This window comes from Haliaeetus leucocephalus, unplaced genomic scaffold, assembly GCF_000737465.1.
Source record: "Haliaeetus leucocephalus isolate CR32 unplaced genomic scaffold, Haliaeetus_leucocephalus-4.0 Scaffold849, whole genome shotgun sequence".
Classification (NCBI taxonomy): Eukaryota; Metazoa; Chordata; class Aves; order Accipitriformes; family Accipitridae; genus Haliaeetus; species Haliaeetus leucocephalus.
In genome coordinates, this window is record NW_010973285.1 from 3,268,831 (window position 1) to 3,288,075 (window position 19,245).

General features: G+C 44.7%; 1 protein-coding gene across 2 annotated transcripts; it reads right to left on the reverse strand.

Moving 5' to 3' along the window:
* Positions 1–664: 664 nt before the first annotated feature.
* Positions 665–19,237, reverse strand: GCNT4 (glucosaminyl (N-acetyl) transferase 4, core 2). Of its 2 annotated transcripts, XM_010582818.1 has the most exons (3): positions 19,144–19,237; positions 16,407–16,613; positions 665–3,647 (listed from the first exon to the last, which is right to left on the reverse strand). In XM_010582818.1, exon 3 carries the CDS (start codon positions 3,644–3,646, stop codon positions 2,279–2,281), a length of 1,368 nt encoding a protein of 455 aa, XP_010581120.1. In that variant the 5' UTR covers position 3,647; positions 16,407–16,613; positions 19,144–19,237; the 3' UTR covers positions 665–2,278. The 2 variants fall into 2 exon arrangements, with proteins under 2 accessions (XP_010581120.1, XP_010581121.1); XM_010582819.1 differs by lacking the exon at positions 16,407–16,613 and having other exon boundaries at positions 19,144–19,192.
* Between the last annotated feature and the right edge of the window lie 8 nt (positions 19,238–19,245).

The following is a 19,245-nucleotide window of genomic DNA, read 5'->3' on the forward strand; positions in this document are numbered from 1 at the left end:
GTTAAATTACAGGTATTGTTCAACCTAATTCAGTTAAAGTAGCCCAAAGTTGCATGATGATGAAAATTATTTACTTCAGTTAAGTTTAATGTGCTGGTGGATTATTTTTATAAAATTGAGGTAGAGCAAACCACTCAAACACAAATGGGGATGTGTGTATATACATACATAAAGACAGTTTAAGTAAATAAAAAATTTTAAGTATACCATTAAACATCAATTTATATGTACAGAAGGCTGTGGCTTGGCCCTCTGGAATCCTAACATTCTCTTTTATTAACCTTTTTCCATGTGGGAACTTTCTACTTTATATACAAGTACTGATGTATGAATCTGTAAATGCTGCCAATATTTCATTTTCTACAAAGTGTCTATAAATCATATGAAGTCAGGACAGCTGTGGGCAGCATGGCAAGTCACTGAAGTAAGCAACACACACTTTAAAAATAATCCTCATTTATTTCAGAAACAATACATCAAAGAAATACTTGACCTGTGCGTCCACAGACTCCATAAACAGTTTGATAAGCAATTAGTGCTGTGCAACCAACCCACAACACCCATAGGTTTTGAAGTGCTTAGCAAGATAATAGAACTTCATTGTTCCCATTTTACAGCTGGAACAGCTGAAAGAGAAAACTCAGATGCCTTGTCTGAGGTCTCATAGGAAATCAGTGTCACAAATGAGGAAAAAGACCAGGACTCCTGACTCTCAAACACAATCTTAAGCCACAGATGATTTGACCGTGACTAAATTTATAAACAAAAACTGAGACCAAAAAATGACTTGGTTATTTCAACTCAAATAAGAAACAAAGATTTCTCATGGGTACAAGACATGGTCATTATTGCAGCAATTTATGGATCGATAAGACCAGATAACCCAAAGTTACTTGTGGGAAGAGGCCCCTTAATAAAAGCCAGATGGGTAGAAAGACGACAGCAGCACGGAGCAAGCTAGACCCCAGGGTCCACTGGAACCACTGAAACCCAACTTGTGGCAGAGCAACGTTCCAGAGGAACCCTCCAAATGCCAAGGGGCACTTCTGAGTTGCAACAGTTTCTGCAGAGACCCCTACACTAACAAACACTTCCCTCACACCGTAGCATGGGGAGCCCGGCTGCAAGTAGGCTCCTGGCAGGGCCATGGGAAGCAAAGGCTGTTGGAGAACAGTTGCTCTACAGCTGAACCAGGGCTTGCTCAGGCACCCGTCAGCCTGGGATCGTGGTAGCACAAGGCCATGAGACTTATGCAGAAAGACACTTCTCCACAGGGTCTGCATCTCTGCAATACGTCTATTCTTATGATTACTGCTCGACTTCGCATGCGGTGCATTTCAACATAGCACCACATCGCTGAACACCAACTAGAAATAGCACTTGTTATCCACTGTGTGTTAGACATACTGTCTCAAGAGGACTGGCATTTCACAGGAGGATATTTCTATGGGCAGAGATAGAAATGAAGATTGACCTCTTTGGGCATGGATATCTACTCTAAGGGGATGCAGAGACTACCCTTAGGGCACGCTCAGGTACTACCTTTGAAGAATAACAGCGCATAATTCTGTTTCAATCAACCACCACTGATTTCACAGGCATGGCACAGCACCTGAGCACACACACTTCACAGAAGGAAAAGCAATGCAGAGATGAGCTGGGAGAGGAGAACAATGCTACAGACAATGCAGTATCTAAGGATCTTCTTTCCCTTATATCATCCAGTCATATTCACATTGCAAAGATCTTTGCCAGCTCCCACAGACGGGAAGTTTGGGAATTCAGGTGAGGCCACATGGCTCATTTGGTGTCATGCTGATCTCTTGGTTTTGTCCGTGAGCTGGGCACTTCCAGTTTTCCTGAGGTAGCAGATACAGAGGTCTTTGTTTCATACCTCTAAGAAAAGCAAAAGTGAAGGAAAAGGGGATGGACAGACAGATGTGCTGGAGTTTCTTAGGAAAGACGCAAACACCCTTGATGTAAAACACATTTCTGAAATACTCCATTGGGACAGACAGCACCAGAGCCTCCAAAAGCAAACTTCACCCTCTCAGAATCATGCTGAAGAACAATTACAGGATTATTGTGGCAAGTTACAAAACAGTTAATCAGAGAGGCATGACTTTTCATAAATAAATGAAAAGGGCTCTCAAGGGCCCTGAACTTTATGCAGAACAGATGTTTCGCTTGCTAACATCCTGCAGCAGGTCAAGGCAGAGGAACTGCAGGTGCTGTGCTATAACAGTACACAGTACCGAAAGCAGGGAAGACAGTGCTGCTATAGAGATGCATTCATAGAATTTATGTGCAGAAAGTATTTATCAGAGGACAAGTACACCCACTCTTTCTGTTGTTCTGCCAGTTTTTCTGCCAAGCATTTTACCAAGACAGGGTCTACTTTGGAGTCAAATTTGTTGGCAAACCAGTGCCCATAATTCAGAAGCCATCTTAATTCTGCAGTCCCATAGATGCAGACACTGCGAAGGTGGGTACCAGTGCAGGGAGGATACAAATGGTCTTCAAGATAATTCCATTTCACCAGACGAGTTTTGCTTTGTAGGTCTGTTATGTCCTGGGCTGACCTTGGAATCCCCCCAGGGACCCCAGGAACGCGTACCAGAGTGGCCCAGAAATGTTCATCCGGAGAGTATGTATCCCTTGACCACTCAAAAAAATCTTTTGCAAGAGAGCTTTCAAGGGTATATTGAATAAATGCTCGGCTTAAAACGAAATAGGCACTGCCTACAAATATCTCAATATTATGAGGTGGCGGATCCTTAGAAATGTTGGTTTTTACAGGCATCTGCATGTATTCATAAGGCACTTTCATAAGTTCATAATGATAAGTAAATCGTTCTCTTTTGCTACTGCTTGGCTTTATAGTTTCCAGCATGTTTCCTCCATCGAGTTTCTTCAGTTCAGCAACCAATTCAAAATTTGACTTCAAAGGGAAATCTTGGCCACACAAATTAATAACATACTTCCAGGGAACTGAAGAGTCCATCAAATCAGACAAACAATTGAAATCTGCCTGCAGACGCGAAATATGTGCATAGTCCACTGTCTCCAATTTTGATGCAATGAAAATATTGGGGAAACATTTAGCTAGATTGTTCATAGCAGATTTGAAACTTTTTGCTGCTTTTTGGTCATAATGGATGCAGTAAATATTTTGATGACTGTACAGTGAATGTATGAGCCTTTCTACCATTACTGCATCTTTGTGAACAACCAAAGAATAGGCGACTGGAAAACTCTCCTCCTCTGGTGAAACAGGTTTTAGGTGGTATTTCCTAAGTGAACGATATGCATGGCAAGCACTCGTCATTGCTATGACATCTTCATCAGCTAAATCAATTATCTCTTTTCTTCTTATTTCTAAACTCTTGCCAATTTCATGGGGATCTTGTTCATATATAGATGAACAATTAATTTCGTACTGGAATTCATTTCTAAGGTAGGAATACCTGTTTCTAACATAAGAAGAAGTGCTCAAGAAGTGCTCAACCAAATAAATACCCTTAGAGGGAAAAAAGTGTCTTTCGACATGAAGGAGCTTCAGCAGTGCAATCAGCCACCCCGTAACACACAGGATCAGGATCTTCCTTCGTGAGGGACATTTGTAGGGACACTTGCGTCTCTTCATTCTGCAAGAAAACAGAGACATGATGGTATTTTAACAGGAACAAAGCATCAGAGACAATTCCAGCTTCTAACAAAAACGTGCAGACCAACCAGTCTGTCTACAGCATAAACACCACCTTAGCAAGACAGGGCACCAGAAATCTGCAGTTTCTTCTTAATCATCATGTTAATTCAGAGACAGATTTTACCATGTAATAAATAAAGATTTCATTCCCCTGAATTAGCTGACTGAAGGCAACCAACTCAGATTTCAGATGATTTTCAGCTAAATAAGAGTGTTGGAACAAGACTCCCACTGTTTATTTTCCAAACCTTTTTTTTAATTTCTTATGAGTCACAAACTGAAGTACAGCAACCTCTGCATTGGCAGAAACATGACTGTCCTCTAAGTTAGTAGGAAGGATTGCTTATTTTCCCGAGTAACTCCAAGACATTCAATGGGAGCAGTAAGGGCATCTCTTCTACATCTGCAAAGAATGTGTGCTTAATGGTAAACTTTAGTATTTAAAAAAAATAAAGCATTAAAGTGAAAGCTTTAGAATTCTGTCAAGCATCCCCATTGTTTCTGCCACTGGGGCTGGTCCATGAAGATATCCAAGGGAAAATGAATTTCCTTCCCATCCACTCCCAACAGGGTCTAACAAGCCCAACCAAAGTCCTCCCTGTGTCCAGATTTCTTCTGGAAAACACTGCTAACCTGCCTTGAAGAAAGACGCAGATGAAGACACAGCACTTCCATCCACTGGAATGAGTATATGATGTAACCTTTTGAAGGCAGGAGGGGTAGTAGTGAGCAATAGTGCATCTACCCTGTTCTCTGCCATGTGACACAACCTCAGATGCGGCTGCAAAAACACACAGATGGCCCCTTTCTATGCAGCAGGGTATTTAATAATATTCCTGTGTAGCAACTTAACAACTGAGGTATTACCACTATAAAGGCTAACTACAGTGATCCTCTTTCTATATAGCTTTGCTTTACCAGCTGAGTGCAAGCAGCATTGTTGCTATCCCTGAATTAAAATTAGACCAGAGTCCACATCCAGGTGCAGCATTAAAATTAGCTCTACTTAGCTTAGACTAAGCTCTACTTTGTCTCTAAATTGAACAGCTCCCAATATTTTCTTTTGAGAAGAAGCTGTTCCAGAATTCTTCAGAGTGAATAAAATGGTGGGGCTACCAGAAGTGGCTCAGATGTCTGCAGATCCCATGTATGCACATAAAATCAAGTATTGAGGTGTGCATGCAACACTTACTGCAAGACTAACTTAGGCACCTTCAGCATTCCCACCCATGTCAGGTCTTGTAGGCTGTAGCTTCGGTTACAATGCAGCCTGTCAGGGCAGAGCTCCTTCATTAGTCTGTTCTCCCTGATTTTCCCTTTCCCTGTCCATCTTTCTCCTTGATACTTCTCTTCTGGGGGCAACAGAAAGAAGGAAATACCACCTCCTTGTTTCACCTGGAGGTGCCAGGTATAGACCAGAGAAGGGAGCAGGGTAAGCCAAAAAAGACCTATTTTGTAGAAGCCAGAGCTCAGCAGCTCTCTACAGGTTTTACAGCCTCCAGATACACTAGCAAAACAAAGAGAAAAAGCAGATCTATCTCCCCATGAAGCCAAAAGTCCCCCTTTCCCCCTTACCCAGCAGGTGTTTTACTTCACTTCTTCTCCAAACTAATTCCAGCTCAATGTCTAATCCAGGTCTCCGCTTTACCTACTTCATTCCTGGATTTATGTTCCTGGAGAAAAGTTGCTCTCAAAAGCTGCTCCTAACCAAAGCCAGGTTTCCAGCCACGTGACGCAAGCCCTGCAGAGGGGTACACAGCTAACCTGCCCCTGTTTTTAATTTGGAGGGAGATGACCTGTGTGATGCGATCTCTCTGTGAAGCCCACCCTGTGCTTCTGCCCAGTGGTCTCCCTGGCTACCAAGGACAACCCCTACCACTCCTGGCTGAACAGGGATCGTCTCGTCCAGGGACCGAATCTTCCCTTCCTCTCTACCTCCTTCAAAAAAGTAAAAGAGAGCCTAGACAAAGAAAAAGGCTGGCCAGGGGCCGGGGAGGCGGGGGGGGAAGCATATTCTCCACTGCTCCAAAATCCCTCTATCTATGGTAGCCCTGGCCAGCTTCCATCCAGTGCCAAACATTCTGTTTCTAGGCAAACCAACAAAAAAGCCATTGTGCCGCACTACCCAGCCTGAAACTACCAATTTAGACCACTGGAGCCCAGTGCAGTCCAGAGTTAGACCAGGATGTGCAAGAAATCACGTGGACAGTACTGAGGACTCCCTCCTTGCAGCTGATGAGCAAAGGATCCACACTCGGCTCCCTGAACATTCCTGTGGTTTTCAGCACTGCCAACCACAAGACAGTATTGTGCCACATAAAGAGGTCATAGAAATCCAGAAGACTGTGGTGGCATGGTTCAAATTTCCTGTGGAGGAAGGAATTAAGGAGCACTGGTGAGAAATCTCAGCTCCTCCAATGAATCCCTTGTTTATGGAGGATCTCCCCCTGATCCTGGCCAGCATCTGGTCAGATGAGAACATCTGGAGCCAGCAATTACATCCACAGCCCCATCTGTTTGTTTGTTGGGTTTTGGGTTGGTTGTTTTTTTATTTTTTTTCAACACACACTGTATCACCATCACCACAGTGGTCCAAACGGAATCAGGCCATGTGTGAACCCAACCACTCTTAAGCACTCTAAAGTCTCTCCGGCAGTGCAGTTCACCACTACCTATATCCCACTGTCCCTCCTGCCCCATTCTTATTACATTAAATACATACTCTCTTGTTGTTACCTCTGATGCACTTCACAGCCAGGCTCAGTATTTCAGCATGAGGGCAACAGCTTTGTTCTTTAGGCACAAATCATTTGCCTCTAACTGGGATGAAGTTAGTTTCTGCAAAAGACTGGAATTTCTTGAGAAACAGTGCAAGACTAGGGAATGAAATCCCTCAGGACAGAAGAGCCACCACAAATCTCATCAGGTTTTGATTCAAGTGCAAAACTCCTACTTCTTACCACATGCAGCACTCAAAGCCCCACTCAGACAAAGCAGTGCACTGTACACACAGTCCTCTCTGGAGGAGGAGGGAATGAATGACACGCAGCAGATGGGAACAGGCACCAAGCACATGAAGCACCTACCTGGGGCAGGACTGACTAGATGCTACCTCCGGTTATCCTGCTTATGAGTATTTTTTGCTCAGGTGCTACCATATTATACACAGGACCAACGTTTCATCTTTTGCACAATGATTTTATACTAGGAAGGGAGTGTGGCATTGCCATCTTGCCTTGTTTCATAAAATATTTGCACTTTCTCTTCTACATGTGAGGAGACTCCTGAGGAAATTAATGGAGACTGATCTCATCTTGCAACCAACACATATCAACACAGCTGGTCTACATACACACATATACAGCATCTAACCTGGTCAGGGCACATACTGGTTGGGATGCAAAGTACTGAACAATTCAGAGAAGGTAAATGGGTGTTTTTATTTATCCTTTGCATCTGTAAAGCAAGCGATGTTCTGAGAAAACAGACATGCAAGAAATAGAAGGGAAACACATTTGTGTTGTGTAACAAAACATGTGTTCTTACACAACACATAATTAGAGCCTGTCATAAGGTACCTTAAAGACCATGAGCTCAGCAGGATTCAAGAAGGAATTAGGCAACAGGCTGGCTGTTGAGAGTTTCCAGAGTTACCTTTGCCAATACATAAATAAGGATGGAAAGTTAAATTCCCTGGAACCACGACATCAGGCAATTACCAGCTGCCAAGACTCCTGACAGGAAATTTTTACCAATAAAAATGTTTCTTGTATCCATTGCTCTGTTCTCTGAATCTTCTTTTATCTACTGCTGGACCAGAAGAGGGATTGTTATTTAGATCCATGATGGCAATATTTGCATCCCACCCAGAAAACGGCTGGGTTTTTCACTGGTGTATTTCACTGCTTTTTTTTGTATTTTCCTCCCTGCAAGAAGCTGTTTGGGGCAGCTTTACACCTCCAAACACATGAAGTCTTTTGCTTTCTGCATCTACACAAGCTGCACAATGACACAAAAGGAGGAACAAGGTGGTGGGAGAATTTCACACGCTCCTGAAAAGGTTCAGCCGCAGATCAAGTCCTTCCACTCACTGAATGCTGTTTTGGCCTTAGTCAGCAGAATAAACCCTCCCAAGAGGCTGAGCCATGCTGCTCTCAAATTGAAACTTTCGGTCCTTGCCCTCAAGGCACTTTCCAGTCAGGCTGAGCTGTCTGTGTCTGCCTAAGGCAATGATGCTGGGCTTGCAGAAAGACCAGAAAATACATGACACTCTTCAAGCAGGCAGTGGGGCTCCACTCTTTCCTCCATGCTTCAATCCAGTGCACGCATCTCATTTTTCGGGGAAGAATTCTGCAGCTCTCCTGGGGCTCATACAACACTCATAAAAACCTATAAACCCCATAAAACCAGAGGATAAGCTTTCTCCTCTGTGAACTGAAAGTGTTGAAAGTAGTGAACCAAGCTATGGCCAGCTAAAGGAAGGGCTGGGAAGGAAGGCCAAGCTGAAGGCAAAAGCGTGCTAGAAACTGCACATAAGGACTTGCACTAGAATTAGACCTTGGTTCCTACTGACTTGCAATAACTGGGGAAAAGAGAGAGAACATGGAAATAAGAACAGAGGAAACCACACATATTTGCCTATAGACATTCATATATATATATTTTGGGTAACACAGCAAAGATTTGGGGACATGAAGTATGGTGTGATCCCAGGGGCATACCTGTAAAGACCTGTTGCCTCAGTTGTCACTTCCAGCTGCTATCAGCCAGATGTGCAGAAGTTTACCTTCCTGAGAAAAATTGTTACTCCTGCTTGCAAACTACTGAATCTTATTCTGGCAACCTGTAAACATAAATTAACAGCCAGTGAAGCTGCAGAACACCCAAAAGTGTGCAGACCCTGACAGTGGGCACATTGTAAACATGAAAAGCAGTGTTTGCACCTGTACACCAGCCATAGGCAACCTCCTTGGCTAAATCACCCAAGCTTGTACTGGACCACTGTCACAGAGGCAAAAAAAAGTGCACCTGTAAGGGCCAGAGAAGCAAATTGAAACAGTAGCTATTTCTCTTGGCTTTTACAATACAAATTACTATAACAGCACAGAAATGTTGAATTTCTACTGAAAACATATGATTGCTTGAAACTTTAAATGCTTGCAAGGTGAAACCAAAGGAAAGGCTAATTAAAGACAAATTAAAGCCTGCTTTTAGGATTCTTTTGGGAGGGGGGAAAAAAAGTATTAAACCAATTCTAAATCTAGCTCTGCTGACCCATAACATTTCGACACACCACCAGGCACTTACCCGGTGGACCTCCCTCAGCATGCCTTGGGACGTGGCTAGCTCAGGTCCGTCGTGACCAAAGACTGCAGCACGTCGTGCGTGTATCCAACTGGCTGCCTCTCTATGGGAAGGAAGCAACACCCGCAGCACCCCACTCCTCCCCCTGTCCCCCTCCGTGGTGCAGTCTGGGCTCCGGGTCTTGAGTGCCGAGAGGGGGACGGGACAGGATTTGGCATGAAATCACAACCACCAGCCGGTGACTTTCTCCCATGCCTGCCCTTCCCCATCCCATCCCTCCAGGAGTCACCTCAGCTCCTGCAAACAGGAATGGGGGTGACTTTGCACGGCCAAACACTTGAGGAGGGCAGGAGCCCTGGGTCTTCACCGGGCATAGGACTTCTGTCCAGATCCTCCCTGAGTTATCCAGCCCTTTCATGAACCCTGGGTCCCAGCGGAATCCTCCTCTCCTCTTTCTGCACCACACTTTTGCCAAATGTTGGCCAAGAAGAAACACCTGCATTTGTATCAGTCTGGTTAATAGACCCATTATCAATTTGCTACATCAAAGTTTAATCCACAGCAATTCATCTGAAGATTTCCATTGCAGAAGTCTGCATTTCCCTTGTCACTAGCACCATAATGCAAGACACACAAAAAAAAATTTAAATATCTGGGAAGGGGCTCTCCCTTCACAACTGCTGCTTGCATTCAGAGAATATGGATGAAGGCAAAGCATCCATGTCCCAAGCACTGACTACAGCTCAGCTTCTCAAAGATCATGCCTTCAGCTGCTAGGATTGCTGTGTTGAAGGTTTGTTTATTCATTAAGCCACACATACCACTCAGGATTCAATCATGAAATGAAAGCGGGTGAAGTTGTTGGGAAGAGGAAGAAATCCTCTCCCCAGGCGCTCGGGCTTCAGGTGGGAGTGCAGTGTGGTGGCTGGGGAGCAGTCCACCTAAAAGCTTCCACTCACAAACCACAGGCATTAATTACAACTTTTCTGACTGACTGCAAGGCTCTACTGTGCCTTCTGCAACATTGAAGTTTAAAAGGCAATCCCTGAGAAGGGTTAAGCAAGGGTCAGGTGTGCTGCTAACACCAGATGCAACCTGGTCAGAAACCCCCGAACATACTGCTCTGTAAGCCATGTGAACAATCAGGTGCTTTTGCATTTCACTGGCACTCCCAAAAAACACGCACGTTGCCTCAAGTTAATATATTTCTTTCAAACTCAAAAGAAACATTTCCTATTTTATTTAAACTGAACTGAAAAAAGTTCTAAAAGAAGTCCAATTTTGAATGGGAGCAAAGTATCAGAGATGGCAACAATCCATGTTTTGGCTTGTTTTGCAGTTTATCTTTTTTGTTCCATCAAAAGTAAGCTGGTTTTGAGCAATGTTTGCTTCTTCATCTGCATTTCTCACGATAAAAAAGATTTTTTTTTCTGTAAAAATTTGTAAAAAGTAGCAGTGGCAATCCTGGCCCCCAAGGCAGAGCCCAAGAGGGAGTGATGATCTGCCCGCCTAAAAAGCTCTTCTGCAGTTTCACCTGAATACTGTGTAATTTCTGTTGCACTCTGATCTAAATGACTGGCTAAGGCCACTGTGCACTACTACAGAGGTAGCAAGATCCTTGCCAGTGAAGCTCATAACTCTCCTATATTATTTAATTTGTATTATTTATAGTTCCGTAACATCGAACATCTAAGATGCTGCAGAAACAACAGCAATCAATCAGTGTAAGGTAGACATAGATTAGCTTTGAGTGTGGCTACCCGAGGTTTCACTCGATTTCCCAAATCACTGCCAAAGCTGACCTTATAAACTGTTGCATCTTCTCAGTGCTACGCAGACAAATAAAATTGTCACAGTTCAGCTCGTGAACGGCATATCTGGGGTAGCATAGGATACCTTCCACCAGCCCAGCACCTCTTCCCTAGAGGGAAGTAGACCACACTTACACAAAGAAGAGTGGGGAGAAGTCGTGCCCACCTGTAAGCCCATGGCCCTTGAAAGAAAAATAGGAGCTGCTCATGCTGTGTGTTGGAGGAGGAACAGAACAGTCAGATATTAACTGACTGAGTCTGTACATTATGAGATGTGGTGGTCCAAATTTCTGCTCTGAAGAGACTCCTGTGAGCATGCAAATTAATTTATTGGGAATAACATTTTTACAAGGTGTACCTCCATTCCTTCAGAGTAAAAGCAATTTTAAACCACCACTCCTACTGAGAAACCATATTACCACGCCATCATGCATTATTTCATAGAATCATAGTCTGCTTTGGGTCGGAAGGGACCTTTAAAGGTCACCTAGTTCAACCCCCCTGCCATGGGCATGGACATTTCCACTGGACTGCTTGAGGTTGTCCTACAACATGTAGGAGTATTTTATACCAGGGAGCAGAACTCAATGTGGTGAAATTACCCAGAGTGCTTCTGGATTTGGCTTTGAAGAAAACCAGCAGAGAACCTGTTCTGTACCCTGGTCACTGTACCATGCATGCGAGACCCACCTTGCCCAATGTTTGTCAAACTAAGCATCTGAGGTCCCTCCACAGCTGGTGGAAAGATGTAAGGGACTACCGTCAGTTCGTCCCAGAGCACGGGCTGCGGGACAAGCTGGGTGAGGTGTCCCTAGGAACGTCACTGCCCCAACCTGCGCTGCCAGCTCTGCTTGCAGCGGCGTAGCCTTGGTGCCCCTCCAGCATGAGGTGTTCTGGGGGTAGCAGCACTGCAGCCAACCCTGATCCTCTGCCAGCAACACCCCAGCAACTCCTCCGCCCTAGAGCAGTGCACAGCAGCAATGGAGAAAAGCCAGCCTGAAAGCTGCTCTGGTCAGCACAAGCCTAAGCTGGCCCAGAGAACCAAGCTCTTGCTTTGGCTGACCCCCAATGGCTCATATCCACTGGGGTTACAGCAGGTTCAGCCCTCTTTGAGACTGCCCCTCTATAAAGTGTTGAGGAGGGATTCAAGCAACCCAGAGAAACAGACAGGTTCCCTTCAGAAGTGCAGAGAAACTGGCAGGCTTTGGGCTTATGCTGCCTCTCTGAAGGCATGTTTCCACTTTACTAAGACCCTAATGATTCACATATGGAGAGCCCCAGTTATTGAGAGCGCCCAGGGCTTTACTGCTGCTCCTCACACTATTATTTCTGCTGTTTCCATAAACCCCATGTACCCAGAGTAACAGCAGCTCCCAGTCTGTGCCACTCAGTAATGCCAACATCATTCTTGCACAGGAGGAGCCTGAAGCTCCCTTCACTCTGAACAGGAACAAATTACCAGCTCTGTACAGCAAGTCTCACCTGCAGTCCACAGAGTCAAATGCCTCTTGTGTCCCTGTATTGGCAGTGCAAATCAGAAAATATGAAAACTGACTGCCTGGTGGCAAAAAAGATAGTGGACACCCCTGGCACTGAAGAAACAGCCCCAGCCCCTCCAGAAGCCTCTGATCCTATTTCACAAATTACTCATCTATGGCTATTGGAAACAGCCTTCTTGGGAATAAAGCAGTTTCCAAAAAGCTTTTCCTTTAAAGTAACAGCTGCATTATTCAAGGTAATTTTTCTTTAACTCAAAACTCAAATACCTATGGGTATTTACATTTTAACATCTACTCTTGTCTTTCTCCCCATCTAGCAAAAACTCCCATGGGGCACACTCAACCATGAAAAACAGTGAAGGTTCAGACAAGCTACTTTTGACAGATACCATTAGTAACTAAAAAGTACCCAATTAAGAGTTTGCTTTAACCAGTCCAAAAAGGGCAAATGTGTCATTGGCCTCATCAATATCTGTGGTCTTCTTCCAACCTTTTCTATGCAGTGCAGAGGTGTCCCCAGTTTGTCTGTATTCAGATCACACTGATTTATTAACAGCCCATCAACCACTTTGTTTGAGACTATAAGGAATTTTGCAGCTCCCCAGCACTTCATTCCCATTCCTTGTTGTGTCTTTTCTGAGCTCCACTAAACACAAACACTTCAGTGGTTAAAGGTAGAAGCTGCCAGGTGGATCTACAGAGCCCACAAGCTCCCTGGATGCTGCCCACAGGCTGGAGATGACATGAACCCCCCAGGTCCGTCACAGGAACCCCAGAGCCTGATGGGGCCAAGATGCACCAGAAGCCTCCCTGCAGGCAGAGGGATGAAAATCCTGCTTCGAAGGCTGAGTTTTGTCCAGTGAGGCTGGAGGGATCTCTGCTCAGAGCAGGCTGGCCCCATGGAGAGAGAAAGGTGCACTAGACAATGCTGAAAGCAATAAGTTCAGCAGCAGGACCTGTAGGCAGGGCTACCTGAGGAAGCTTGTAACCCGTCTGTGTGCAACAACCGACACAGTGCAACTTTCCTGAGGAACACAGGGTGTGTATCAGCCAGTGTCCACTGGCCACCCTGCTCTGCCCTCTGCCAGTTCTTCCTGAAGGACCTGTTGTTCAGTAGGTAAAGCAAAAGTCCAAGCTCAACCACCAACTACGCTGAGCTACAGAAAAACAAAAGCCATGATCTCCCTTAACGTGTAGCCCTATTGAATTTATACTACTTCTTTTCTGGTTTAGCGTTACCCATCAAAGAGGTCTGTGACTCTCTCCAGTTGGCTATAGATGCCACAAATGATTTTTGGTGTCATGCCAGATGGCCAGCTGGTGCGAGCCATCTCTTTATCTGTTGTCACGTGAGCTTGAGAGTGGTTAAACCAGAGCACGGAGTGGCAAGACACGTTGACTGCTACCAGAATAGGGATTCTCAGAAAATCCAGGCTGTGCGTAGGCAGTGCTCTCTCCTCAGTGGATCTGAAATACATAGTACTTGATACAAATGCTGTCGTGGGGCAACATGCTTTTGTGCTTGCCACAGAGTAAGAGTTAAGTGAAAAGGTCAACTCTGAATGCAAGTCTGTGGAAGGAGAGGAAACGGAGAGAGCGGATGCAGGGGAGCAGGAGTGCTCCTACCCCACCATGTTGTTCTCTGTCCCACGCAGAAGCCCTTCTGCTGACACACAGCACAAACCAGGCTCCTTGCTTATCACTTAGGTTAAAAAAACAAAAAGGGAATGGGTGCTAAGAAGAGTAGGAGCAGCAGAACAGAGGTTGGGAAATGACGAAAGAGGAGAATGTAGAAAGGGATCAATGAGGGTAAGTGCTCTCATGTAGGTGGCATTAACAACAATGAAAAATCAAACAGAGCAGCAAAACAGGTGCTTTCTCTGACTTGTTACTTCCCCATCCCTCAAAGGCATCTGAAGCAAAACCAGTGTCTACACCTTTCCTTGGAAACCAGGTCACAGTGTATTTCAGCAACCAACACCATTACCATATAATAGCAGGAACAATTCCCTCTCCCCCAGGCAAAAACACTTTGGGAAAAGTCCTCCCTGATAAAATATCTCTGTTTGCTTAATACATACCCGCTCACACAGCAATGCAAACTTGGTCAAGTTGTTTGCACGACCAGCTCTGCAGAAAGACACAGTTATTTCCTTCTGGTTCTCCCTCTACTCTATACAAATCAAGTCACTTGATGGGTCTCTGGGGAAGGTAGAGGGATGATATTCCTGGGAAGCAGGGGAAGGAGAAAAGTAATGATGTGCTTTGCTAAGCGATTTTTTTTTTTTTTGTAACTGTCTGTCTGAATTAAACTTTTAACTCTACTTGATTATTCAATGCTGCTAGCTGGGAAAGTTAATTTATTCATGTGCTAGTGTTTACTGCTGCTAGCTGGTTATTTCCATCGCAAAATTATCTATTGATAGGGATCGCTGAGCTTCTGTAGGAGTACTTTTTATTGGCATTAAATCTAGATCAGTTGATTCTATCAAGTTTGTCTGGTTTTCCACCCACTTTCCCTGCACTGGAGCCTCAGTCTATGCCCCTGTAACATAGCTGCACCCACTACCAGCCTCATTCCACACAGTTCACCCCCTTGTTTTGGCCTGCCTGATGTAATACTTAGATTTCGTCTAAATGATGGACAACTAAAGAGCTAAGAAAGTGCTGCCTTATAGACCTCTAATTGCAAGACTTGGAAAAATACGCCGTTACTTTTAGATGCAAGCCTAATTAAGTGATAAGCCTGCCAGTTTTAAGACCCTGAAAACTTAAAAGAACACAGTGCCCCAAGGAAAAACAACAACAACAACCTACAGTTTACCACAGCCTGTTTTATGCTTCTGGAAGAGGAAAGACAGCTTCTCACCCCATACGTGGGAAACACAGGTTCAGCAAAGATTTGGCAGTTATGGATATCACACACAACTTTGTCACAGTGGTAAACATGAGGCGCTCTTCATTGCACAGGATACATAGATCTGTTTCCTAACAGAACCTGCTGTGCTAACAGTAAGTGGTTTTGCTTGTCTGTCTGCCACTGAGTCTCAACTCTCTGTATGTTCTTTAGAAAAGGCTGGATGCTCTTTTCTAGCTGTCTTCAGTACACCAGTGATCCCCATAATTGTAGTAAAATATCTAACATTAGTTCCTGCATGTTGGTGTCCCAGAGACATGTTGAGGTAAAGAAAGTCCATGTCTCTGTTCTCTGGCCAGGAAAAGAGGCAAGCGACTTCTGCAGGGTCATGCAAGAAGACAGCAGCACAAGAGAGAAGTGAATCTGATTCCTCTGCATCCCCAACTGATCTGAACTGCTTTACAATAACTTTTGATGGAAGCTGTTCTGGTGGAGGCCTGAAAAGAAAAATCTCTCAGCAAATCCCTTGGTACACCCCAAACTATTCTGTCCTTCCACTCAGGGGATCTGCAGCCTTGTTAAAGCAAGAAAGTGTTTAGAAAGCCCAGGGGTAGTCAGCCATGGAAATTCTCAAGCCTGATTGCTTATATATTGAGTATTTAAATTCCCTGACTTTTAAGAGACGGGAGTACTCATGTTTGCCAAGGACTTAATGTGCCATAAAGGCAGGAGTCAAGACTAAAATAAATAAATAAATAAAAATTAATTATTTTCAAAAAAAAACCACAAACCCCAGTAAATAGAGTTTACTCACTTCAAATTTGGGGCAATCTAGAGTTTAACAGCTGTGTTTTGACTCATGAGAGTTTAAAATAATACACTACTATGGTGGAGAGAGGGTTAATCTTTACCCCCAAACTACTGCATAACATAAAAATTGGGCCCAAAGGGACAGAACTTGTGTACATTGGCAAGGAGTAGCACCGTAAAAGAGGGTGGAAGTTTCCTGTTAGACAGGGAGGCAGGAGAAACTGCACTGTGCTGCAGAAAAGCTCCCATTAACAGCTCAAAATACTTCTCCGTTTCCTTCACCTCCCCACCAAGCTGCTTGCAGACTCTCATCTGTGAGCCCCCACTGTAAATCACCCCCCATGTCAAAGTCTTCACTGCCAAAGTCACAGCTTGTCACATTAGCAAGATCATTTCAAGTAGAGCTGCAGACCTACCTCCTGGACTTTGCTGTGGTCTCTTCCCTTTGCAGAGCTCTTTAGGATGCTCTGTCCCAGAAGATCGACATGGGCACGGCCAGCTTGGTGGTTGAATAAAGTCCTGGCATCTGCTGCATTCTGCCGGTGCCTGCAGCCTTCACCTTTATCAGTGTTTCAAGCGTGTATGAAGTCGGATGTACAGAAGTAGCAGGGACGACATTATTGCTTGCACAGGTTATGAAAGAAAAGTGTAAAATGTTAGCTGAAAAATAGTGAGTATGGAGGCTTTGTGTGATAAGCTGTGGAAGCCATTATCTGTATAATAAGCATATATTTTTGTTTACTTGCATGGCATTTCCAAGCACCAAGAAAATGGGGGAAAAAACCACCATCAAAAGAACAGATCACATCAAAGCAACCTAATTTCCTTCTATGGCAGCGTGAAAAGGACTTGGAGAGAGGCAGGAAAGTGCCCAGATGTGATGAGTCTGTCAAAAGCCTCACCAAGTTCAAGACTTGCATGGTACTTCATGTGTCAACACTTCAGGTCTCGGAGGTTTTGCTCCCTCCACAGATAAAATAGCTCCGCCACCAAGCAAGGCCAGAAATTTGGGCTACTGGTATGACCTCCACAGTCCTGGTGATACTTTCTGAAACTGTTCAGACGCAATGGTCTGCATTGGAAGTTCACCTATAGATAAGTACCTCATATGGTATACAATGTCTCTTATATGGCAAGAAATATATTTTTGTGCTATTATACCTAAGCTTTGTGTGTGTAATGGTTACAAAGAAATTTTAGGGAACTGTACATTGTACTATTTGCATGTACCACAAACAAATATTACAGTATTTTCCCTTGAGGAAAGCACAGCAGCAGTACTCCTAAGGCATATGTCGCATTATTCTCCTCTCCATCCACATTTTGTCCCAGGTATAGTGCACACCAGCCTCTTCATCATCAGCCTTCCAGCTCATATGGACTTAGAAACCTCACATCTCTGTATTATGGAGCTTATTATTTTCTCTTCACTCTCCAGTGTGGCAGAGGCAGGCTGAATCTCATAAGCTCCGAAGAGAGGTCTGGGTGCCGCAGGGCCACAGAATCCTGCAGTCCTGCCTTACCTCAATGGGCCCAGCACAGCGAATTCATATGACAACAGCTTCTGAATTCCCCACTTAATATTTGGCACTCCCTGCATGCATAAGACACAATGTGGCACGGCAGTAGCTCGGTCAACTTTACGTCTTTTCAGTGTGATGCGGGGGTACAGTGGCCAATGGTATCAAATGTTATTAATTGATAAAAAAATTAAGAACCTAGAACTATAGAGATAACGGGAATTTCCTGTGAGACAAAAGCTCCCAGCACATGCAAAATCAAAAAAGGTCTGCAGACAGCTGTGCATCTTTTGCATAACATTTAAGGTGCTGACTTGTCCTTGCCTGAAAAGCAAGCATGCAGAAAGATCCTCCCCATCAAAGAACAATGCACCACAAAAATGCACACAGGGCAACTGCGCTTCACAATGTCAATCCAAAAGGAAAAGGTCTTTGATTAGCACCAGGGAATCCTGCCCAGGCCAACAGCTAGCTTCCTGATGCACCACGCAAACCACATTACACTTAGACAACATGACAGAGCACGAGGATGTGTGGGTCTCTGATGGGCTGGTATCTTCTCCACACATTTGTTTGGTTTCCGTTCTCTTACAGCTCAGCAGTTTCCAAAGCCAGGGGTTACAACTTTCTGCTTCTCATGAATTTTCTATTTCTTCCATCCAGTTGCTTTTGAATCCACATGAGTTTTCTGACATCCAAGTAGACGGGGGGGGGGGGCCAGCAGCAAAACACTCTACAGCTGACCTGAGTATTGTGTAAAAACCCACTTTCTCTTACTTGTTTTCAATCTTTTGCCTTCCAGCATCACTCAACTGTTGTAGTTCTTGATCTGAAAGAGAGCAAGCAGCTCTTTCCAGTTCACTGCCTCCACTCCAGTCACAAGTATATCTGCCATATCTACCCCTCAGCTGTTTCTCTCGCAGGCTATCAAATGCAAAAAGGTTATTATTAAGGAAGTTTATTTATTTTAAAAGGTTACTATTAAGGAAATTTGCCTAACTCAGAATGAAACAGACTGGTTTAGGTGACTAGATCTTTGGAACAAGTCAGAGGATGTTCAAAGGAGCAGATCCTCAGGTGGGGCACAGTGGATGAGTTAACCTCAAGGGAATTTCCCCTTAAGGTCTCCTTCCACAAGCCTTACTCTGATACCAGTAAGACTGTTCACCCCATAAAGAGAGAGAAGCTGCTACCACGTCTCCTCGAGGGAAGAAACATATTTTTTTTCTGACAGATCCTTGCTGTTCTGTTACTTTTTGTTTCCCCACAAGGAAAAAAAGCCTCTTTCCATACTAAAGAAACGAGTAAGTGCACTTGGCAAACTGGACACAGCTACAGGCTGACGCGTAGGTTTTTAGCAATTTACTCAGAGACAAAAAAACCACGAGAGGCTTCAGCCAACGTCACTTACAAACCCGGTTCCTGTTCCCAAACCACACGTTAAGTTGGTATAACTGTTGCTCAGCTTATGGGGCTGCAACAGCTGGGCACACCTCCTGCCAGCCGGGCTGCGGGCAGGTGTGCGCCCGGACTTCAGACGCCTGCAGCCCGTTAACCGCTGCCGCCTCCCGTTCCCGAGACGTAAAATCCCCCTCCCCGTAATTAACTTTAAAGACGCACGGCGCCTTCTTACCGGAGCTCCCCGGCAGCACCAGCACCGGCACCGGCACCGACCCTCCTCCTCCTCCGCCGGCCGCCACCAGCGCCGCGCCCTGCCCGGCCCTCCCGCCCCCGC

Excerpts from the sequence above, each read along its gene's own strand:
- GCNT4 (XM_010582818.1), bottom strand. The coding sequence starts at position 3,646 with ATGAAGAGACGCAAGTGTCCCTACAAATGTCCCTCACGAAGGAAGATC.